Source organism: Panthera onca, chromosome E1, assembly GCF_046562875.1.
Source record: "Panthera onca isolate mPanOnc1 chromosome E1, mPanOnc1 haplotype 2, whole genome shotgun sequence".
Taxonomy (NCBI): domain Eukaryota; kingdom Metazoa; phylum Chordata; class Mammalia; order Carnivora; family Felidae; genus Panthera; species Panthera onca.
Genome location: NC_138352.1, coordinates 59681077 through 59703640, shown reverse-complemented (window position 1 = coordinate 59703640; position 22564 = coordinate 59681077). Strand labels below are relative to the sequence as shown.

General features: G+C 55.7%; 4 protein-coding genes across 6 annotated transcripts in view; 2 read left to right on the top strand and 2 right to left on the bottom strand.

Annotated features, from left to right (window-relative positions):
• The first annotated feature begins 5641 nt into the window (after positions 1-5641).
• Positions 5642-14023, top strand: GFAP (glial fibrillary acidic protein). Its single transcript, XM_078437065.2, has 9 exons — positions 5642-6124; positions 7128-7188; positions 7382-7477; positions 8182-8343; positions 9531-9656; positions 9891-10111; positions 10687-10730; positions 12844-12929; positions 13573-14023. The coding sequence occupies exons 1-9, from the start codon at positions 5664-5666 to the stop codon at positions 13612-13614; spliced, it is 1299 nt and encodes a 432-aa protein (XP_078293191.1). The 5' UTR covers positions 5642-5663; the 3' UTR covers positions 13615-14023.
• A 1855-nt stretch (positions 14024-15878) lies between these two features.
• On the bottom strand, positions 15879-17882 carry FAM187A (family with sequence similarity 187 member A). Its single transcript, XM_060645872.3, has one exon. The coding sequence runs from the start codon at positions 17157-17159 to the stop codon at positions 15918-15920; it is 1242 nt and encodes a 413-aa protein (XP_060501855.2). The 5' UTR covers positions 17160-17882; the 3' UTR covers positions 15879-15917.
• A 111-nt stretch (positions 17883-17993) lies between these two features.
• DNAAF19 (dynein axonemal assembly factor 19) lies at positions 17994-21527 on the bottom strand. Of its 3 annotated transcripts, none has more exons than XM_060645874.3 (4): positions 21387-21527; positions 19836-19987; positions 19310-19439; positions 17994-18610 (listed from the first exon to the last, which is right to left on the bottom strand). In XM_060645874.3, the coding sequence occupies exons 2-4, from the start codon at positions 19976-19978 to the stop codon at positions 18149-18151; spliced, it is 735 nt and encodes a 244-aa protein (XP_060501857.1). In that variant the 5' UTR covers positions 19979-19987; positions 21387-21527; the 3' UTR covers positions 17994-18148. The 3 variants fall into 3 exon arrangements, with proteins under 3 accessions (XP_060501857.1, XP_060501858.1, XP_060501856.1); XM_060645875.2 differs by having other exon boundaries at positions 19836-19981; positions 21413-21527; XM_060645873.2 differs by having other exon boundaries at positions 21413-21525.
• Positions 21528-21629: 102 nt separating this feature from the next.
• The window catches only part of EFTUD2 (elongation factor Tu GTP binding domain containing 2), a 39239-nt gene continuing 38304 nt past the window's right edge, over positions 21630-22564 (top strand). Inside the window, exon 1 of the mRNA XM_060645871.3 lies at positions 21630-21855. The gene's annotated coding sequence lies outside the window, so the exon portion shown is untranslated. The remainder of the gene's footprint in view (positions 21856-22564) is intronic.

Sequence of the window (22564 nt, the reverse complement as noted above, 5' to 3'; positions counted from 1 at the left end):
CAGGCCCAGCCTGATCTAAGGCCGCTCTTCCTGCTTCACCTGGCCTCTCTCACCTTGGGGTTCTGGGCAGAGCCCCTCACTCCACTTCTGGGAGTTTAGAATACTCTCTTCCCAGGCCCTTTGCACCCATCTCCTTGCCCGCCTGAGGCCCCGAAGCTGGTGTCTGGACCCCACACTGGGGTACCAAGTCCTGTCCGATTCAGAGAACCAGGCTCAGTGCCAGGAGCTGCAGACACAGAACAAGACATTGTCCCTTCACGCAGGGAGTCGGGATGGTGCCTGTCCCCTTCACCCGAGTGTAAGCCCAAACCTCCTTCAGTGTTGGGACCTGTCAACAGAAGGGACCCCGCTTTTCCCCCTGGGTCCTCCCACCCCCAGCCATCAGCTCGGCCCCCACAGGGGACTTTGTCACCAGAGGGGGTGGGGCATGCTGCTAACTTAGTAGTCCTCCATCTCAGGCCCCTGCTCATCTGTCTCCCAGTTTTCCCGGGAATGTCCCTCTCTGGCTCTTAGCTAAGCTTGGGGGATCCTGGTTCCCAGACAGAATCTAGTTCATGGTTGTCTTCCCCTCCTCCGTGGTTCTTTTGTGAAGAGGGACCTCGGAGGGCTTGGGATGGAGGTTGTAGGGGGAGGAAGCGACCAGAGTCCCCCCCCCCCCCCCAAGGGCCTGGAGACCATGGCTGTATTTTCTAGCTCTCCTTAAGTGTTCCCTTCAACTCGCCTACAGCCTTTCCACCCCTGTTCCCTGGCGCATCCTGTCCATTTGGAAGACCACTGGATTGGAAATAACAGGCTGCCTGCCAGCCCTCTCCTCCCACCAGGGATACATCTGGCCCCTGCCTCTCACCCTCCCAGAGGGACTCAGTCAGGCAGGGAGACAGAGGGGAGCAGGGAGCAGAACAGATCGGGGAAAGCAATTAAAAAGCAGGTCTCAGGGTTAGAGGCTGGAAAGTGGGGGGCAGGCTGAAGCGCCCGGGAGGGTGGGGAGAGGCGGGGAGAGAAAGGGTCCAAGTTTATTAACCCCAGGGCCGCAGCCTGGCCCCTGGGTCTGTGAAGGTGAGTGAGCTGATGCCTCCAACCACGAGCTGACAGCGGCCAGGAAAGAGGAAGGGGAAGGAGTCTGGGGGTTCATCCAGGAGCTGGGCCACTTCGCAGCCACAGGAGTTGGGCACTTCTCACCAGCAGAGCTGGCTTGGCACAGGCTGACAGATGACAGGAGAAGGAACCAGCCAGGGCCTGAGGTAGCCATTCTCCGGCTAAAAGGGGAGACAGTCCCTGCCCTCAAGGAGCTCCTGTCTGACGGTGAACCATGAGCGCTTGCGTCAGGGAGCTCCCATCCAAGAAGAGAGGGTGTCCTGAGGGACCATATTGTTAGGGAGACTCCATTCTGATGGAAAGATATAGGTCCTAACATCAGGAAGCCCCTATCCATGGGGCCCCTCTCCTTGGGAAGCCTCAGGCTGAGGTGTAGGAGAGACCCACTCCAATGGGACATGTTGAGACACTAAGATCTTCTCACAGTGGAGCGGGCGACTCTTGATCTGCGGGTCGTGAGTTCGAGCCCCACGTTGGGTGTGGAGCCTACTTGAGAAAGATAAAATAAAATATAAAAACACCAGAGCTTCTCAAGCCAATGGAGTTGTGGGCCTCAAGTCTACGGCTGGGGAAGGGCAAGGATGGAGGGACAGAGCCCCTGGGGGGATTCAGGGAGGCGGGAAAGCAAGCTGGGAACTGCTACTCCGGGGTAGTCAGAGGTAACTCACACCTGTCTCCTGGCAGACCCAAAGCCACACACAACTCGTGGTCTGGGGGCAAATGGTGTTGCCTCCTAGGTTCTCTTCACTGGCTGGTGCCCCCTGTGTCCTCTCCATACTCCCAGGTAACTGTCCTGGGGAGGTACCTATACACTGTCCCTTCCCCACCCCCAGTGGAGCTAACAAGACATGCCAGCGCCCCCTGGAGGACCCAGCTCTGGCCCCTCTACGCCCGCCCCATTGCTAACGTGTAAATAGGTAAAGCACCGGGGACGTGTTATTAAATGGAGTCTATGGTTTATAGAGCAGCTGCTGTGTCCGGCTTTCACTGACTTTATCCTTACAGCCACCTTGGAAGTAAGTGCGGCGAGTCCCCATTTTACAGGTGTGGAAATGGAGACTCGGAGAAAGCTCATGAAGTCATCCAGGATCACATAGCCATTGAATGCCCGTGGCCTTGCTCTCCTCTAGAGGGCACTGTCATTGCAGTTAGAAGCAACTCAAGAGAATAAATGGAGTGATCCCTCTGGGTGATACAAATGTGGGTTTTAGAAACTCTACCTACAGCTGTGAGACCCATGTTCTCCCCTCTGCGGCGCCCTGCTGTTTCTTGAACCTGGGCAGCTGCGCAGTGCCATCTAGTGGCCACCAGGGCCTGGTTCCCTTCCTCGGGGTCGGGGCCCACATGGGATGGATGGACTCAGTAGTGGCCAAGGAGTCCACCAGAGAGACCCAAGTTCTCTTCATCCCACCCACGCTTGCTGACTGCCATGCTGTGCCAGGCACTGAGAACCGGGCAGGGGCACAAGGAGAGCCAGTGGGCAGCAGTCTAGTGGCTTGAATTAGAAGCTGGCAAATTTAGAAAACGCTAGGCATCTGGTGTGTGGGTTGAGGCCAGGTGTGCTATTGATCTGTCCCAGGAGGCACTTGGGCCCTGTAAGCAGGAGGGCATCCTGGCAGATTCTGACACAGGGGAGGGGCATAGGGGGTGGGAGACCATCTTGTCCCCACCTTGGCTTGAAGTGGGGGCACATCTTGGCTGAAGGCCCTGCAGAGGGACATCCAGGCATCCTCTCTCCAAGGCCTGCAGCTTTCTGCTGTCTATCCAGAAATCAGTCTAGGGATTGGCTTGAGGTTTCGGATGGTGAGGCCCTTAGATTAGGGAGGCAGGAGAGGAGGGGCTGCAGAGATGGGGCCTCAGCCAGGCCAGAAGGATGGGAGTAGTGGGGTATGCCGGGAGCTGCATGTGTTTGAAGCAACTGGGCGGCATAGTGGGATCTAGAACAGAGAGAGGGAGAGAGAGAGGCGGGGCGGGGGACGAGTGTGTGTCTAACAATAAAGCTTGGGCAAATGAATGCATACAGTGGAGAGCCATGCAGCTGTTAAGATGATGATGTAGATAAATATTTATTGATGTGGAAAGATGTTCACAACATATTGCTGAGTGAAAAAAAAAAACAAATTACAAAATAATTTGTACGGCATGAGCCCACTTGTAAAAAAACAAAAAAAGAATTTATAGATGTGGGGGGAAATCTGGTAGTGTTTATTATCTCCAGGTGGCAAAATCACGGCTAATTGAACTTTTTCGTTTTGCTTATCTGTGTTTTCTGATTTTTCCACGATGAATGTGTGATATAAAATAATGAAAGTTTGGCAAATGGCCACAACCAGCCTGGTTCTTGTGTGGACATCTTCGGATGGTTAAGGGCTGGGCGTGGGGGATGGGTCTAGGGTCAGATGGAGGTTGAAGTTGGAGCGAGAAGCCTGGGTGACACAGGTCCAGGGCAGGTGGCCAAAGCGGGTGAAGGGGGGCCTCCCTCTGCTGCTGCCCAAGTGCTGTGTCACACACACACAGGTGCGATTCAGTGAGCCTCACTGCCAAGCCCTTCCTGCTCTTGTGACATATTTTCCCTCCAAGATGGCTTTGCACTCCCTTCAACTAGATTTTACTGGAATGGAGAGAGAAGTCCGCACACTGTGACTTGCCCGGCAAGCTGGAAGGACAGCCGCTCCCAGACACAGAGAGTAGTGGGGATGAGGGTTTGCCCTCAGTCTTGTTCTTCTTGTAATGTCCCCTGACCTTTCCCAGCTCCCCAGTCCTCAGCAGGATCAAAAGTCATGGGGCGTCCCCTCCTCAAGATTTCCCTCCCCATGTTACTGCTCAGGTCCAGGATCAGGTGTGGCTGAAGACTTAGGGATCCTCGCCTCCCCTCTCTGTGCTGGGACTCACAGGGGAAACCTCGGCAAGCAGCCCATAATATGCCTGAATGGAGAGCATCTACCCAGTGTGGGGTAAGAGGCATTGCCCGGACTGGAGCTCAGGGGTGTGAGCGGGCTCTGGGAGCTGGCGAGGGGGCAGGCAGCCAGGCCTTGTCTACAGAGCTGGAGACCTGGCAGAGCTGGACTGGCCGCCCCCTGCCACCCCAGGGCCTTCTCCTTGTGCCCACTGAATGACTCACCTTGGCACAGACACAATAGTCAGGGGTGGGCACAGAGCCTGCTCCCCGCTGCACCCCAGCCCCCTCAGATGCTTCCGAGAAGCTCTTTGAGCTGGGGGCTTGGGCTGTACTCTGCCTAACAGCCTGGCATCTTGGGATAAAGACAACACAGCCCCCCAGGGGCTGCCCTCTCCGAGTGGCGCCCTGACCAGTGGTGGAAAACAAGGCTCTATTCAGCAAGTGCCCAGGAGAAGGGATCAGAGGCCCAGGCATGGGCATGGGCAGCAGGGGGGTGGGGAGAGGAAGGCTGCCCGCTTCCCAGAAGTCCAAGGACACAGATGAGTGAGGGGCCTGGGTGAGACTCTGGCCCTGAGGGATCAGAACAGAAGCGGGGGGTGGATCTGAAGCGTCAGGCTATAGGGCGCAGGCCCTGGACTACCTAGTATGGGCCCAGTGGCTCCTGGGTTCCCAAACTGACCCATCCCCAGAGACCTTTCCCATCCTTTCAGCCAGATGCGTGGGAACTCGAAGGAGATAAATCTCCAATGTGAAAGTGAGGTGAGGGGTGGCCAGAGAAACAGGGTGATGTAGGAACAAAGACAGGAGCCGGGACAGCCAGCTCATCCATAACTGCTTTGTGCAGCTGTCAAGGCCGGCTCCGGGCAGGGGTGCATAGAGGCTGAGCAAGGGGGACAGGAGTCCGGTGGGACTGAGGCAGGAGCTTAAGTGTGGCCCAGGGAGAAGGCCAGGGAACGCAGCCTCTGCCTCTCTTGCCCCCTCGGGGCTTCCACATTCCCTCCATCACCCCCCCGCCCCCCCACTCCTAGACAGGGACTTTCACTGACCTTCTAGACAAAGGGCTGGTGTCCAACTCCAGCCCACAGCCCCAGACTTTCAGGGAAAGGGGAGAAAGCAGGAACGTGGGACGCCTGTGTTCCGAGGGGAGGAGTCCAACAGTCTGCTAGGAATGGGGCTAGGCAGGAAACTGTAACTGTAGGCTGCTTCTGGAGGCTGTGGAGGAACCGGGTTTGTTCTTTGCCAAAGTCCCAGCACTTAGCGGCCGCTTGAAGCAGGAGTGCTGAGTAGGGAAGGCCTGGGTTATGGGATCTCAGAAGTGGAAAGCAGGTCAGAGGTCATCTGGTCCAGCTCTTTCTTGGCCCACTTTCCCAGAGAAAGGGCCTCCTCACCCAATGGTCAGGGCCCCAGACCCAGCATCCGGCCCCAGGCACTGCCCACTAGTACCTCTGTCTGTGGCCGGGCTGGGGCTGGCGTGCTCAGGAGGCCCTGCCTCTGGGCACAGTGACCTCGGTGGGGTGAGAAGAGCTCTCCCCATGGCCGAGCTGTCGCCCAGCCCCTCCCCCTCAGGCTATGCCAGGGGGGCGTTGCCAGGGGCAGCTTGGGCGGTGCCAGGCCGGCCCACGCCTCCATAAAGCCCTCGCTTCCCAGGAGCGGGCAGAGCTGGGCCAGCATGGAGAGGAGACGGGTCACCTCAGCCGCTCGCCGCTCCTACGTCTCCTCCTCGGAGATGGTGGGGGGAGCCCTGGCCTCCGGCCGCCGTCTGGGGCCCGGCACCCGCGTCTCCCTGGCTCGGATGCCGCTTCCACTCCCGGCCCGGGTGGACTTCTCCCTGGCCGGGGCCCTCAACACCGGCTTCAAGGAGACCCGGGCCAGTGAGCGGGCAGAGATGATGGAGCTCAATGACCGCTTCGCCAGCTACATTGAGAAGGTGCGCTTCCTGGAGCAGCAGAACAAGGCGCTGGCTGCGGAGCTGAACCAGCTGCGGGCCAAGGAGCCCACCAAGCTGGCCGACGTCTACCAGGCTGAGCTGCGGGAGCTAAGGTTTCGGCTCGACCAACTCACCGCCAACAGCGCCCGGCTCGAGGTCGAGAGAGACAATCTGGCGCAGGACCTGGGCACCCTGAGGCAGAAGTGAGGAGGGGGTCCAGGGAGAGGGACCACATGAACAGGGAAGATGCCCCCCGCCAGCTCCAGCAGGAGTGACCGCGGGCCGGCCGGGTCTCGGGCAGGGGGCTCTGCCTCCACGCTCCTCGGCCCCTCTGTTGCCCCACCTCTGGGAGGCGAGGGCTGTCCTCGCTCCCCAAGATGACCAGAGGGCCCTGGGGGGGGGCCTAGAGTCTCAGGGACCTGATTCCCAAAGACTTCTTTGCACCTCCCCACTGGGTGGGGAAAGACCCACCCAAAGACCCCTTTGCACCTACCTCCCCACTGGGTGCACTCTCAGCACCTCCCCACTGGGGCAAGCTCTGTGGGAAGAGTCAGGGACCCCACAGGCAGGGTCTCTGCACTTCACTCACGGCAGGGCCTGGTGGCCTTGTGGAGCCCAGGTCCGTACAGAGGAGGAACGGGAAGAGAAGACTGGTGCGCCCTAGGGGGACTGGGCTCTGGGGGAAAGGAGGTGAGGGAGGGAGCAGGCAGGCCTGGCTTCAGAACACAGGTGATGCTGCCTGTCACCTGCTTATGACCCTGGTCAGGCCACTTCAGCTTGCAGAGCTGTGAAGCAGAGATTCTAATAAAACTCATTTCCGAAAGTCAGAGGAAACCCCAGGGACACGGTGTTTTGCTGAGCTGGCAGGGCGTGCGTGTGTGCCCTCAAGTGCAGGAGGATGAGTGTGTTTGTGCATGCGACAGTGAGTGTGCGCCGGCAGAGGGGCCTGTGTGAGCAGGAGCAGGTGCACCAACCTCGATAAGGCACCTCAGTAATGAGTTAAAGCAAAGTCCCTTGTCTGCTCACCCTCCTGGTCAAGGCTCTGTCTAGAACCCTCTGTCCCTCGCTTCTCTTGCCATTCCACTGGTCCTGGGGGTGGGGGGAGGGGGTAGAGGGTCTCTCTGGCAGCCACCTCCAGGGAGACTGGGGCAGGGGTCCAAGATCCTCAGAAGAGCCTGGACCCAGGAATGTGTCCCCTTACCCCAGGCTCCAGGATGAAACCAACCTGAGGCTGGAGGCCGAAAACAACCTGGCCACCTATCGACAGGTCAGGGGGGTGGGAGGGGCAAGGGAGGGGGGTAAGGGGTTGAGGGCAGCTCGCCCAAGCACAGCCCCCAAGCCCAGCCCTCCAGAGCAATGTGCTGCTCTCCCCAGCCACAGAAGGTGGGATCAGACAAGGCGAGGGAGTGGGGAAGAGGAGTCTGGGGTCCCAGCAGCCTTTTGCACCCTCCCTACTCCAGGAGGCAGATGAAGCCACCCTAGCCCGTCTGGATCTGGAGAGGAAGATTGAATCTCTGGAGGAGGAAATCCGGTTTTTGAGGAAGATCCATGAGGAGGTAAGGCCAACACAGAGGTTGAAGCCGACGGAGACAGAGAGGGTGAGATTGAGAAATACACAAAGACAGACAGAACAAAAGTGAGAGAGAAAGAGAGAGAGAGAGACAGAGAGACAGAGAGGCTGAGGGAGACAGAGACAAGAGAGCATCCTCAGCCCCTGGTAAGATTCTCACACACTCACCCCACTTGCTGAGAATTATAACAGGCCTTGTCTCTCTCATTTTTTATTTCACTACAGCCCCGTGAGGTAGAAACCCTTCCAGTACTGTCTCCTTCTCACAGAGGAGGAGACCGAAGCCCAGAGAGGTGAAAGAACTTGCTGAGGTCACACAGTCAGTCTCTCTGACATCACCCCCACTGCCACCTGTCTCCATTTAAGTGAAAGCTATTCGTTTTTAAAAGACACCACTGAGCGCTGACTTCAGATTACGGATTAGGAATCCACGACTCTATGGAACCTGGAAACCCACAGGCACACTCGCAGTGCTCCTGCCTGGCCAAACCTGGGAGGACCATGAGGCTCCTAAATGACCCTCTGCCTCACCTAGCCCGTGCCATGCCACTGCCTCTAACTAGGACTGTCCCATTTCCCTTAGCCAATGTCAGGGTCCACGGGGCAGGCAGACAAGGGCATAGCATTGTGGGGAAACCCCAGCTGCGGCCTGGGCCCAAGCCCTGGCATCCCTTCTCTCATCCTGGCCAGGAGGTGCAGGAACTTCAGGAGCAGCTGGCCCGGCAGCAGATCCATGTGGAGATGGACGTGGCCAAGCCGGACCTCACGGCAGCCCTGAGAGAGATCCGCACGCAGTACGAGGCAATGGCGGCCAGCAACATGCATGAGGCAGAGGAGTGGTATCGGTCCAAGGTAGCCCTGACTGTGGGCCAGCCTGCCTCCTCCAGGCAGCCCTCCTGGCTCCATACAAAAGAATGGGGGAATGGGGTAGAGAAGGCTGGGAGAGGATCCTCTTCGGGTGATTGACCTTCACCAGAGACGTGAGGTGGCTTCCCCAGGGCCACACAGGTGTCATAACTTCCAACAAGTACTTATCATGACTGTTAATTATCATTATTACTGTTCCTGCTACTGTTCTTGCTAGCCAACATTGTTGTGTGCCAGGCCCTGTGCTTTGCAGGCATTATCTTACTCACTATGAAGAAGGTACTATTCTTTGACAGATGAGAGAATTGGAGTCCAGAGAGGTTAACTAATTTGCCCGAAGTCACACGGTTCCTAAATGGTAGAACTGGGTGTCTAACCCTAGCCATTGCCCTTGGGAGCCTTCATTCTTGATGCCTCTGCTGTGTCCTGGGTTACTGAGCATCCACTGCCTGTCAGCACCGCCCAGGACACAGAGACATGTTCGACCAGGGAGATATGATGTGCACCCAAATATGGTGTCTAGAGAGAACACTGCTGGGCAGAGTTTATATGCGGGTGGGTGGATATTGTCGAAGGGAGGGCATTTGGGCTCGGCAAGACTGGCAGCCTAAGGACCTGAAGAGAAGAGGGAAGGGGCTTTCTGAGTGCAAGAAAGCACGGAGGGGCAGTGGCCCGGGGATGCTAGCCCAGGGTCCAAGCTGAGGAGTATCAGTGGCAGAAGCCAGTGATGGTTCTGGGCAGGTCAAGGCCTGATGGAGCCATGAGAGCTTCACTCCAAGTTGGGGGGAGAGAGGGCTATTAGAACCCGGGGTTCTGCTCACCAGAACCCCCTGTCCACAGCAGAGGAGGACAGGGTTCAGGCTCGTGGATAGAGCTGCCAACCCAGGAGATTCTGGATTCTGTGGCAAATACCATCTGTTCAGTCGTCCCCTGCCCAAGCACTGTGCTCAGTGAGGGAGACCTACAGGGCGTTGTGTGCCCTCCCTCCCTGGGTCTCCGTCTATGGGAATAATCCCACCCAGAGCCAAAGTCCTGGGGGAGACCTGGACACCAAGCCTGGGGTCCTGCCCATCTCCCTGATTTCCCAGAGACCATGCCTTCCCACCCGCCCAGACGTGCGCCCCAGACGTGCAGCCCAGCTGCGCCTCCGCTTAGGATCCTCTCCCCACTAGTTTGCAGACCTGACCGATGCCGCAGCGCGCAACGCTGAGCTGCTCCGCCAGGCCAAGCACGAGGCCAACGACTACCGGCGCCAGCTACAGGCCTTGACCTGCGACCTGGAGTCCTTGCGCGGCACAGTGAGCGCGGGGCCTCAGCGGGTGTGGGCAAGCCGGAGGGGGGACCTGCAACCCTTGCAGCCTTGCAGCCTGGAGAGAAGGGCCCGGGGCGGGCACCAGGACTGAGGGCTGGGGCTCTGAAAAGTTCCTTGGCCGGGAGGGGGGGGGGCGGGCAGAGGCAGGGCAGGGGTCCTGGTTGGGATGGGTGGGGGTGGTGTGACTCTACCCCGAGGCACCAGCCCGCTCCACCCACAGAACGAGTCCTTGGAGAGGCAGATGCGGGAGCAGGATGAGCGCCACGCGCGGGAGGCAGCAAGTTACCAGGAGGCACTGACCCGGCTGGAGGAGGAGGGGCAGAGCCTCAAAGACGAGATGGCACGGCATCTGCAGGAGTACCAGGACCTGCTGAACGTCAAGCTGGCCCTGGACATCGAGATCGCCACCTACAGGAAGCTGCTGGAGGGCGAGGAGAACCGGTGAGCCCTAGAGAGTCAATCCTCCCTGCTGCCCCTCCCTGGTCTCTCCTTGCTCCTTTCAGGGACTGCCTTATACAGCCTGCGTCCAGCCCCTCCTATCCCCTGTACCCAGCACAGTGCTGGCCTAACACAGTTATATTCCATAAATGTTTGGTGAATGAATGAATGAATGGATTCAATTCAATCCATGAGATCCCAGGGCAAGGACTTGGGTCACCCCCCAAACTAAAAGGCTCGCTCCCCACCCTCCCAATGAAGACTGAACTTCTTTTCCCTCAACTGACCTCTTTTGCCTCCTCGGAACTTTCTTCGCCACTTCCTCCTCCCTTCTGCCATCTTCTGGGCCTGCACTGTCCTTCCAAAAGACATGTTCCCCTCCCAGACAATACCCCAGCCTCCTGCAGACTCTTGCAGCCCCAGAGAGCATGTTGGCTGCTGGGGAAAGCCAGGGGATGGGCTCAGCCTTTCCTGGCAAGGAGAAGGGCCTCAGGCTGTCACAATAACCCTGGATGGGGACCTGACCTGGGGATGACCTTGGGCAGCCCAGTCACTCTTCTCCCTTTGCTGTCTTTCAGCATCACTATTCCCGTGCAGACCTTCTCCAACCTGCAGATCCGAGGTCAGTAGAGCAGGGCCCTGTGGGCAGGGTGTTGGATTCCCGCTTCCTGCCCCGTGTGGGCTGCTGCTCTGGCGTGGGGCCAAGGACCAGGGCAAAGGGGCCCAGGGGGCCTTCATAATTCACCACAGAGCTTTCAGCCAGAACACAGTATCCCAGGGCATTCCAGGTGGGGCCCGCAGCTGCTCCTGTCCTGCTCTGCCCTGTGTCCTGCTCCCTAACCCTGCGCCCCATCCTATAGCAGAAACGGGTGAAGGTCTCAACCTCTGTCCTATCCGCAGATCCCTGAGCAAGCTCTGCCCATCTCAGTGTTTTATGTTTATGTTTTTGTTTTTTTAACTGCTTGTCACTACAGGGGGCAAAAGCACCAAAGAAGGGGAAAGTCACAAGGTCACAAGACATCTCAAAAGGCTCACAATACAAGTTATACCAATACAGGCTCACCAGATTGTAAATGGAGCCCCGCCGGCTCTCGGTTAGCAGCCTGCCTCTCAGACACAGTGCTTTTCTCAGCTTGTCGGGGAACGAGCCTCACCAAGCCCATTTTCCCTGCCCTCTTGGGCTTCCTCCTCCCAGGTTTTCCCCTAAAGGGCCAAGCTTGTGTCATTTTCCCAGCAACCTCAGTGCCCAGCCCAGGACCTGGCACAGAGTAAATGTAGGTTAAACTAGCAGAGCTGGCTGGTGTTCAAAGTGATATGTCCTCTGGTGCTCAGATGAGATGCTCTGGGGCCTCTGAACAAACGCCAGCCTCTGCCTTTCCTCTTCCCCATCATCGGGAGGCCCCTAGGGTCTTGCTGTGCCCAATGGCCAGGTTCTCTGCTTGATTCGTCTGTCCCCAAGGCTCCATAGCTCAGCTCAGTGCTTATTCAGCCCAAAGGATCATTTCCCCCTGGACTTCTGCTCTCGTAGTGGATAAAGTTTTATGCTCCCTGCTCTTAATTTTAAACATTAGTGTGACATGTTACATTTTCCTCTCTGGGGGGGGGGGGGGGACCTAAATGACTTCTTACTTGTAAGTGGCCCTCAAATGATTCTTGTCTAAGGAAAAAAAAATCTTCTGCTCCACAAATTTAGGAACACTAGATATGTGTATCCCCCAGGGCTTAGTTCAGTATCAGAAGTTTAACCAGGCAGAGTGGGTCGTCGAGGTAATACTGCCAGGTGCCAAACAGTAAAGGGTCAGTAGGGCCCAGAGAATTAGCAGAGGGAAGAAGAAGAGGGGAACAGGAACGGGAAAGGGACCCACGATTATTGAGCACTAATAACATGCTAGTCACTTAACATACATTATTTCAGTTAAAGGACTCCTCATTCCCACCTAGAGAAGTAGACCCCATCATCCCCATTTTGCAGATTAGGAAACTGAGGCTGGAAGAGGTAAATTAACTTGCCCACAGTCTTGTGGCTGAGCTGGGACTTGAGGTCTGGCCTGCCTGATTTCAAAGCTCATGTGCTCCTTCCTTGGCACAGTGCTGGGTGGTCAGAAAGCCAGGTGCCAGGTGACGGCTTGCAGAGGGACTGAAATGCAGCCAGGCCAGGAAAGTGAGCAGAGCACTGGATGGAGCAGCCAGGCCTTGCTTAGCACCATGGGGACTTTGGGGGTCTTCATCCCCTTTGAAAAAGCCTAGGCCCGGGGCACCTGGGTGGCTCAGTCAGTTGAGCGTCCCACTCTTGATTTCAGCTCAGGTAATGATCCCAGGGTCATGGGATCAACCTCCGCATTGGGCTCCACACTGAGCGTGGAGCCTGCCTTGCATTTCTCTCTCTCTCTCCCTCTCTCTCTCTCTCTCTCCCTCTCTCTCCCCCTCTGCCCCTCTCCCTGGCTTGCGCTCTCTCCTCCTCTCTCTAAAATAAAAATAATATTTGAGGAGCGCACCTGTTGGGATGAGCACGGGGTGTTGTATGGAAACCAATTTGACAATAAATTTCACATTAAAAAATAATAACATAAAATTAAAAAAATAATAATAATGAAGGATCCTAGGCCCTCTCTGCCTGGTTGGGATAGACTTTCATACTCAATCCTCATGATTGTGGGTTTCATAGAGAAGTTGGGGGTGGGGGAAAATGTCTAGTGACCCAAGAGCCCACAGGCCTCTTGTCCCCATGTCTGCAGAAACCAGCCTGGACACCAAGTCCGTGTCAGAAGGCCACCTTAAGAGGAACATTGTGGTAAAGACCGTGGAGATGCGGGATGGAGAGGTAAGGAGGGCAGACCTGAGATTCTGGCCCCATCAGGTTCTGGCTGCCTCCAGGAATTTTCGAAGCCAGGCTTTGGAAAAAAGCCTGAACTGGCACAGAGAAGGTTCTCAATCGCTCGGAAAAGCTTCCCAGGGAGGCTCTGGAAGAGGGGAAGGAACCTGGATGTAATTCAGTTCCCTATCCCTTCCACTGGCAGTTCTAGGGAGCCTGGGTGCCTAGGCACTGACGGGTCTTCCCCCGTCTCACCCTGACTCAGATGCCCCCAGCACCAGGCCTGGGGGAGAGAAGAAGAAAATTAAAGTTAGCAGTTTTCACTCCCATCTTTCAGTTTCCAGCTTGATAAAAGGAACCCGCCAAAGGAAAGGGAAGAGGGGATTTGGCATAACCGCCTTGCCATCACGTCAGCAACAGTACTGGCTAATCTTACCATACCAGGCCACCATGTGCCAGGCATGGTGCTAAGTGCTTCCAGGTGTTACCTCATTTCCTGACAACTGCATGGGAGAATTCTGGTTCCCAGCATAGAAAAGAAAGACCCAGGAAAGCTGGGGACTTGTCTAAGGTCACATAGCCTAGCGGTAGTGGGCCTGATGTCTGTGTGGGCCCCTAACTAATGTGCTGTGCGCTTCTCTGTCCCCTGCAGGTCATTAAGGAGTCCAAGCAGGAGCACAAGGATGTGATGTGAGGCAGGACCCCCAAGGTGGCCCCTACCCCATAGTGTGAGAGGCCTGAGCAGGAGATGGGATTGCTCTCCCCGTCTCTGATAGCTGATTTCCCCAGACCCGAGTTCCCACCCACCCCAGCTGTTCCCCTCATCCCTCGGTCTCTATGCCAGCTCGCTGCCCTAAGCTCTGTCAGTACTAGGCCTGCACCCCCTGCCCCCTGCACCCAGTAACTCCAACTAACAAGGCACTCACCCCAAAGGGTGAGCAGCTTGGGTTAGAACTAGGAGGAAGGAGAGAAGGGGGGGAAGGTAGGGGCCCCAATAAATCACCTGGATTTCCCTACTCCCCGTTGTCATGGCAACTGTTGGCGGAGCCAGAGGTCCCTGAGGGTACCTGGGAAGTGGGCCTTTGAGTGTCCTCAGGCTGCTGGAGAAAAAGGAGACCCTGGGACAGGAAAGGGAAATCCCCACAGAGGTTTCTTCTTCTAGACTGACCCTGAGCAGTCTGAGAGCGGGTGGGGCGATCCTGCCACCTGGAGTAATCACCAAACAGAATACCTGGCCTGCCCAGATCCCAGAAGGGCCTACTGGGTGATGATTCAAGTGTCTCAGTCCCACTGAGCTGCCACGTGGGCACCCTGTCGGCATGCCATGGGCATGTGGGAGCTTGATTCTCAGGACTTGGGGGATCTATAGTGTAAGTGGAGAGGGAAGGGGTGCTGAGAAGGAGTAGAGGGGAGCTGCTTGACCTCTAGGTTGGGTACAGAGAGGTCAAGCCCAGGAGTCCTCCCTCCATAATGCTGGAGGGGAGGCAGGTGGAGATGGTGGAGGCCATGGGGATGATGCTAGACATCAGAGATGGGGGTTGTGGATGGCCAGTTACACTTGGCCTCTGGGTTGTGGGAATCAAGGAAGTGACTCATCCTCTTGAAAATGCTGAAATAAGAGAGAGGGGGGCTGCTGGCCCCGGGGGCAGGGCACACCTTGTCCCAGTTCTAAAGGCTCCTTTCTTGCTGCATAATCCCTCCACCCAACCTCTAAGCCAACGCTGCTGCTGCCTCCAGACCCCAGCAAAGGCTGCTGAGTGAAGCCACTGCCACATATCTGACATTCTCCACCCTCCAGTGACCCACTGCTTTTCCCTAACCCAAGCGCCTTTTATCAAATACAAAATGTATCCCCATATTGTAGGTAGCACCCTCTTTTATAATTTAGAAAATGGGAGGCATGAGCAGAGTAAAGGCTCTGGTTTGTGTTCCTGCAGTCTGGAGGTGGGGCAGTGCAGGGCAGACACTTCCACCCAGAGTACCTGCACCGCTCCATGGGAAGATTGGGGTTGGGGTGGGCAGGCACAGGACTCTCTGTGCCCGGAAATAGGGCTGAGAGGGCCTGCTCCAGGGTCCCCCTCACCCTGTTAAGGCCAGAGAAGTGAGAGTCCCTCCCTTTTTCTAAGACCTGGTGCCCTTTCCCCCTCCCTCCCAGCCACCCACTGTTGCTAACCTTCAACCTTGAGGGCACCATGCAGCCTTTAGTCACTGAAGTAAATAAAGACATTTGCTATGTCCTTCCCGGGAGTGGACTCTGATCTGTTCAGGAGAGGCTGGGGCTGGGGGAGGGGGCAGGAAGTAGCCTTGGACAAGATTCAAGTTGCTTCTTATTACTGATCATCTTGAGACCCCAAACCCCATTTGTGGCAGCAGCCACAGGACAAATCCCACCTCCAATCCTGCTCCACATGGCAGCCCTGGTGCCCTTCCCCCCTCCCCCCTCCATCCCTCTACCCCTCTTCTCACCCAGCCCCCAGTCCTGGGAAAGCCCTAACTTTGACCTCCACTTTCCTCCTGCATTTTTCCCCATTCTAGTTTTTACCTTTATTCCTAAACCTGACATTTCTACCTGCCAGTCTGGGGTCAAGGTTGAGGAGGAAGGGAAAGAGGACAGGTACTAGGCTCCCTTTTCCTCTCCCTGCTGCCCCCAATTCAACCCACTGGGCAATCCTCGAAGGCAAGAAAATAAAGCACCTCAAACATAATGCCAACATCAAAAAGGCTGTTTGATAAATATTACGTTCACTTCTTCCTTCTCTGATCATGATGTCAGAAGACGTGCACTCTGGCCACTTCTGTACCGGCCTCAGTCCCCTGTCTCCTACCTGCCTCAGGCTTCCCCACTTGCCAAGGAGCAGGTTGTAACTAACAGATTTATCCACACCCCCCACCCCTTGCCACACGTCCCAGCCCAGGATGCCCACCCGGAGGCATCCGGTATCATTTAACAGACACATCTGAGCACAACTGGTCTTCAGAGCTGGGGAAGAGGGGGGCCTAGGGGGAGAAGTTGGGACAACAGCGAAATAAGTAACAGCAGCAACGACAGAGGTGAATGGCCACAAAGACTGCCGTGATGAACAGGTAGCCTATCAGGGTCAGTTCCACGGCGGAGCGAGTCTCAGGGTCCGAGAATGAGGGCCGGTAGCGGCCTTGAGACGTGACACCCAGTCGGAACCCAGCGACCTGCACCCCCTGCCGCCAGCAATAGTAGATGCCCCGGTCACTTAGCTGGGTGAAGCGGATGTGGAGATGGTTGCCGTGGTCAATGAACACCCTCATGGACCTGTTGACGCCCTTCAGGTACTGCGTTCGGTAGAGGTACTGGCGGTCCTTGTCCCAGGCCACGGCGTGCTCCGGCCGGGCCCCAGGACAGGAGATGATGAGTCCGTGGCCCAGCTTCTGCTGGTGGAACTGAATGGGCACCTGAGGCACCCAGGGCCGGCTGCCCACTTTGGACACGTAACTGAAGATGGCCATCACGCCCTGCTGGGTCGTCTTCTTCTCACAGGGCACCATGCAGCTCTGAACCAGTAGCTCGGGCGTGTGCTCCCTGGCCGTGGCCCGAACCTTCCAGGGCACGGCCTGCGAACCACAGGACACCACATCGGGCAGCGTCTTCTGGTAGCGTGGGGAGAGATCTGGGCTCCTCAAGTAGCAGAGGCCAATGCGCCACTGCTCCCCACGGACCCCACAGCGGTCGCAGGGGGTCCACTCCCAGAAGGCGGTGAAGATGTGGAGGCTCCCACGGTGCTCGTCTGCAAAGGGCTCCTGGCCCAGGTCCTTGAAGGTGGCCACCATTCCCTCACTGCTCTGGATGTCCACATCATAGGCATAGAAGTAGTCCCCCTTGCGGGTGCCACAAAAATACAAGCCCGAGTCCTCGGGCTGGGCCCGGAAAACCAACAGGCTGAACATGCGGATGCTGAAGCGGACCAGCATGTCACTGCCCACGCGCGCCTGGGTTTCCTCGGTCAGCACCCGCCCGTCGAAGTCTGTCAGCACTTTGGTGTGGCTGCTCCCTAGGTGCTTTTGATAGTACCAGACTACAGCAGACACCTCCTCAGGCTTGCAGCGGCAGGGAAGCTCAAAGCTCATGTCTGCCAGGTAGGCTGCGTTGTCAAATATCAGAAAAGCGGGGCAGGGGGTCCTCTGAAAGATGTCCTCCTTCTCCACGATTTCAAAGGCCTGGAGACTCCCCCACACCCACAGGAGCACCGTGGTGTGGGCCAGGTTCATGCCTGCAGGAGGCAATGGTCAGAGGGGGCAGGGCAAAACCAAGGCACTGAAGGTCTGGGCTTCTAGAAATCACTGCCAGGGTGAGAAAGGATTGGGCAGCCAGGAAGAGAAGCAAGAGTCTGCAGAGAAAGTGGCCAAAGGCCAGGCAATTTATTCCTAGCTGATGTACAGGATGCCCTTCTCCTGTTCCAGATAGGATCGTGAGGGAAAACCATTCTAGAACCTGGCCCTCTCCCCATTCTAGAACGCTGGCACTCACTCAAGAATGGGTCAGGGGAAACCGGAATGAGAAGTGCTAGAACAGGAAAATCTCTGCCTTCCTGCTCTAGGCCCTGCCTGGGTGCTTGGTGGAAAGGTTTTCTCTTTGGTTAATCCAGGAGTTGAGGAAAACCCGCCTGCCTGCACATCTGGCCAGATGTGCAGCCTAGGAGGCTGGCCAGACCTAACCTGATTGCTTGGGGCTTTCCCAGGCCCAGCCTGCACAGGAATTCAGTCCCTGAGGAAAATACCTTACTTCAAAGGAGGTAGCCTTTGATTATTTGTCGATTAAATGTCCAATCATTTATTGGGGTATTCTTGTTAAGAGCTATGGAGATCAGTGTTTGTTTACCACAGAAGATTAATGATTTTGGTTTTTCCTTTTTTTTTTTTTGAGTGGAGGCTTTAACTGGTATAGCCAGCATCTGGTTGGGCCCACACTCATCTCTCATGGCCATGGGCTAGAGGTTTGGCAGAGGAAGGGCGGGAAGCAAAACTCTTTCAAGTTCTTAGGCCCTTGACCATCCTGCTGATCTACATAGTTCAGAATACTGAGCCACCAAGGGGCTGGAAAAGTCAGGAAGATTTGATTCTTTTATTTGCTCTGAAAATTCCAAGCTGAGAAGGAAATCAGGTGTGGGCTTCTCATTACAGTCCTGCAGAGCCCCCAGGACAACAAGCAGAAAAAGCCTCCAGTGACCACTGGGGGGCTCTGGAGGCAACTGGTCCGGTCAATCCACCTGGTACACCCCCAGCAACTCTTGCAAGAGCCTTTCCTCCTCCTGGATCTCACCAGGCTGCTCCTCCAGACCCCGCTCCTCCTCCTGGCCGAGCCCCTCCTCCTCCTCTGTGGGTCTGAGAGTACTCATGGCCTGCAGCTTCTGAAACAGGCCTCTGCAGGCCTCTCTCTCCACCTGGCTCAGCAGGCTCAGGTTCAGGGTGAAGCGCCCGGTGCTGGCCAGGCTGCGCAGGATCCCTAGCACCACCAACCGGTCGGTTGGCCTCACGTGTTCGGCCAGTGCCACCAGCAGCTCCCCTAGAAGCCCGAACCCCACGTCCATCTGGAAGAGGTGACCCAGCTTTGGACCTCCGAGCTGCAGCAGGGCCTGGTAGCGCTCTGGCCCACTCCGCAGGTGTCGCCGCCAAGCACGGTAGAACTCTGCGGAGGTCTCGGGTTGGAGAAGTGTTTTCTCCTGGATCACAAGGAAGGAAAGGAAGTCCAGAGTTCTCCCAGCTGCTCTGCGACACTGAGACAGTGACAGTGAGGGGAGACTGTGGATTTTCATTTTAGCTCTAGTGTTGCTCTCTGAGCACTGGGTAGGCTGTGGTCCCTGTAGGCTTGGTTTTCAGATGAGGGAACTGGGAATGGGACAGGGAGGGAGGGTCCCAAGGAACCCGGCCATGATTTGAGAATCTCATTTGTACCGGGATGTTCCCACTGATGAATGCAGACATAGCCCTACTCTATGAGAGTAAGTCAGGCTTTACTCTGAGCAGGGCAGAGGGATGATGGAAACCTCAGAAAGAGAGAAAGGAATTCAAGGTGACTGTTAAGAATCTGACAGGCTGGGCCTCTCTCCCAACAGTGCCACAGGATCATTATACTACCTACCGTATAACCTGGGAGCAGAACAACTCCAGTCTCATCTGGGAGTGCAAGTCAAAGGACTAGTCGTGGAGGAGACCTGCCTGGCCCACCTTTCCGACTTGTTCCACCCAGTTTAACTCACCCTCACCATCTGCTGGTTGCTTTTCTTTCTGGGATTGGAGGCAGAAACCTGCCTCTGTTGGTTTAACATGAGAAATAAGGAAGAAGTATGGGTGGTAAGGAGACAGGATTAGAGGTTTGGGCAGAGAATCCTACTGGGCTGAAGAGGCTGGGCCTCACCCACCTGGGAGATTTCAGTGGCCTCCTCCTGGGAGGCCCCTCTCTGAGTAGTGTGACAGTTCCAGGGCACAGTCCTCTTTCCTATCTTGTCTTTCCGCTCCAGTGGCTTCAGATGTGATGCAAGGACAATACCCCTGTGGGCAAAAGCCAGAGACTGGAGGACGGACTTAATGCTATCTGTGGATGTGAAGTGGCTAGACTTTGCATAATAGAGACTAAACCTATCAACAAGCCAATATGACAATAATAATAGCAGCAACAATAGCTGACAGCTTTTGAGCACCTCCCATGTGCCAGGCACTGTGCTCAAAATCTTACATGTAATTATTTATTTAATCATAACAATAGTTACTCTCTCTTACAGATGAGGGACGGAAGCTCAGAGAGGTTAAATAACTTGCACAAGATCAGATACATAGCAGAAGGTAGGGTCAGGACTGAGCCCAGAATTGTCTGACTTCAAAACACATGCTCTTATCCACACTTGTCCACATAGTAACAGGACCTGAGAAAAACAGCATTAAGCGAACCTGAACTCCTCATAGGAAGCCACCTTCTGTTCCACTGCCCGGAACTTGGCAGCATTCTCCCGTTTGTATTTCTCATCAGCAGCGAGTGCAGCCTGCAGCTCTTTCTCCAAAGCCTTGAAATCAATGACGTTGTTCCTTTCCATGATCTGTTTCTAGGAAGGCAGAGGAAATGGACATCATGGAAGGTCAATATCAGGGAGGAGGATGTGTCTGCATTCTTTGCCAGCCTACAAAATCCCAAAGTACTCTGGATATCTTTCCACTTATCTGGTGTTACAAAAACACCCAGGGCTCCTGAGTGGCTCAGTCAGTTGAGTGTCTGACTCTTGATTTCGGCTCAAGTCATGATCCTGCAGTCGTGCGTTTGATCCCCGAGTCGGGCTCTTTGCTGAGCGTGGAGCCTGCTTGGGATTCTCTCTCTCTCTCTCTCTCTCTCTCTCTCTCTCTCTCCCCACCCTCTTCCCCTCACGCATGCTCTCTCTCTCTCTCTCAAAAAAATCTAATTCTCTACAGGGGGAGCGGAGTTGCAGTGAGAACTTGCTTAAGACTTGTCACGGAAAGTACAGAATACTGACTTTCAGTTTAGAGCCCTGTCTTTAGAAATTTTTTTCTTAATGTTTGTTTATTTTTGAGAGGAAGAGAGAGACAGAGTGTGAGGGGGGAGGGGCAGAGAGAAAGGGAGATATAGAATCTGAAGCAGACTCCAGGCTCCAAGCTGTCAGCACATACCCGGACGTGGGGCTTGAACTCACAAACAATAGGATCATGACCTGAGCCAAAGTTGGACGCTTAACCCACTGAGCCACCCAGGCGCCCCTGGAGCCTTGTCTTAATTTTGTTCTCTGCCTCTAAAAATATTTTAATTTTGGTGCTTCTACTGAAGAGACATTTGGGTCTCAGGATTCAGTCCCTTCACCATTCCATATGGGCTCACTCTATAGTGAGGTGCTATGACAGAGGACCTCCCACAGAAGCAGAACTACAGTTAACTATACTCTTGAGCCCAGGGATAAAATTTCACCCATCATTAAATGTTTTTAATGAAGAATGATACTTTCCACCCAAACCAGATACAATGACTGAGCAGGAAATGAAGCAGAAGTGGCAGAGGAAGGGGCTCTATGATCCCAGTTTCCAAATGCCTCCGTCCAGAACAGGGCTGGAACACAGGTCCCTAGATACTTGAGCAACCTCTTCAGTTCTGCCACTGTACTTCTGCAACCTCTGCTTATATGTGAGGCTGATTGATCCGTTCTACAGAAAAATCATCTACATGGGTTCTAGTCCGGGCTCTGGCATTTACTTGCTGAGACCTCTCTGAACCTCAAACTTTTGCCGCCTTGTGCCAGACTTTGTGGCGGAGCCATCACCAACAGCCCTAGGGCAGGGAAGCAGGAGGTCTGGACCAACCCCTTAGCCCTTCCGCTCCACCCCAGCGTGGGTAAGCTGAACACCTAGAAGGGGTCTGGGCAGGCGAGGAACTGAACTCAGGTGTCCTGGCGCCTGTCCAGTTCTGAGTCCTCCCCAATCATTGAAAGAGAACAAACTAACTCTTCCGCTCCCCCGCCCCTACCCACCACCCCAGGAGCTCAGGCCTTGGTTTCCTCGCTTTCTTTGGGAATCCCCAGATACACCAGAACAGCACAGCTCAACGTGGACCACGCCCAGCAGCTGTAGTTGCTCAGCAACTGCGCCTACAGCCTGGCCACGTGATCGTCCCGAAGGCCCCCCCCCCCCTTTCAGGGTGTCTTCAAGGCGCCTGATCAGATTCGTGCCTCCTCAGGCCTCAGTCTCTTTGAAGCAGCCCACATCTTGGTTTGGGGACCCACGACGCCACCTCCTCGGTTCCTGGGTCCGCGGCTGGCATTCCTCCCAGCCGGCCCTCAGGCAAAGGACTGTCCCCGGAGCAGAAACGCGTCTGCGGGGTCCTTCCGAACGGCGGGCGCAGCGGTGCGGCGGCGTGGGGCGGAAGCGCGGTCTCCGGCAGCGGACTAGGAGCATTTGGCTGGGAGAGCGGCAGGTGAGCTGGCGCGGGGTCAGCGTCAGGGGCAAGTTGCTCCGGCTGGGATGAGAAATTAAACAATGTCAGATCTGGAAGGGACGTTGTAAGCTTTCTGCCCCTTTCGCTTTACAGATGGGTAAACAAGCGTGGAGCAAGAAAGGGAAAGAGACGCCCCCCCCCCCCCCCCCCCCCCCCACAGCCCGCACCTCGATTCCGGGCTTCCCTCAATGTCGACCGTGCATAAAATTCCTTTCCTGGGCAGAGGTCGTTGTCTTACTGTCCAGTCCCATCTCATCCCTCTTCCATTTCTGCCTTCTTCACTCCTGCTCTACCAAGCTCCCTCCGTCCTTATTCTGTAGCGGGAAGCTGCAGTGAGGTTTGGCCACTAGTTTTGTGCAACTGTGGGCAAGTCAGCTATCTTCTCTGTACCTTGTAGGAGGCATTCATTCATTCAACAGATACTTACCGAGGGCTTGTTTTGTGCCAACACAGTTCTAAGTGAAAAAACAAACAAACAAACAAACAAACGACTTTGCTTAAATCATAGTTGAGGAGATGATAGTGAAAATGGCGTGAACAGATACATGTGAAGGAGGGACTAGTGCTAATAGTAATAAAACAGTGAAAGTCGGGGGTTGGAGAATGTGTGTAGGGGGACTATATTTGTTGTAATGTTTATTTTGAGAGAAAGAGTGGGGGAGGGGCAGAGAGAGGGAGAGAGAGCCCA

What these genes read in the sequence shown, in the direction of transcription:
- GFAP (XM_078437065.2), top strand. Translation starts at nt 5,664, where the DNA reads ATGGAGAGGAGACGGGTCACCTCAGCCGCTCGCCGCTCCTACGTCTCC. An exon ending in ACCTGGCCACCTATCGACAG is followed by an intron (nt 7,189 to 7,381) that starts GTCAGGGGGGTG and finishes TCCCTACTCCAG; the next exon opens with GAGGCAGATGAAGCCACCCT. An exon ending in CTCCAACCTGCAGATCCGAG is followed by an intron (nt 10,731 to 12,843) that starts GTCAGTAGAGCA and finishes CCATGTCTGCAG; the next exon opens with AAACCAGCCTGGACACCAAG.
- FAM187A (XM_060645872.3), bottom strand. Translation starts at nt 17,159, where the DNA reads ATGAACCTGGCCCACACCACGGTGCTCCTGTGGGTGTGGGGGAGTCTC.
- DNAAF19 (XM_060645874.3), bottom strand. Translation starts at nt 19,978, where the DNA reads ATGGAAAGGAACAACGTCATTGATTTCAAGGCTTTGGAGAAAGAGCTG. An exon ending in GCTTCCTATGAGGAGTTCAG is followed by an intron (nt 19,440 to 19,835) that starts GTTCGCTTAATG and finishes TTTTGCCCACAG; the next exon opens with GGGTATTGTCCTTGCATCAC. An exon ending in AGGCCACTGAAATCTCCCAG is followed by an intron (nt 18,611 to 19,309) that starts GTGGGTGAGGCC and finishes CTTGTGATCCAG; the next exon opens with GAGAAAACACTTCTCCAACC.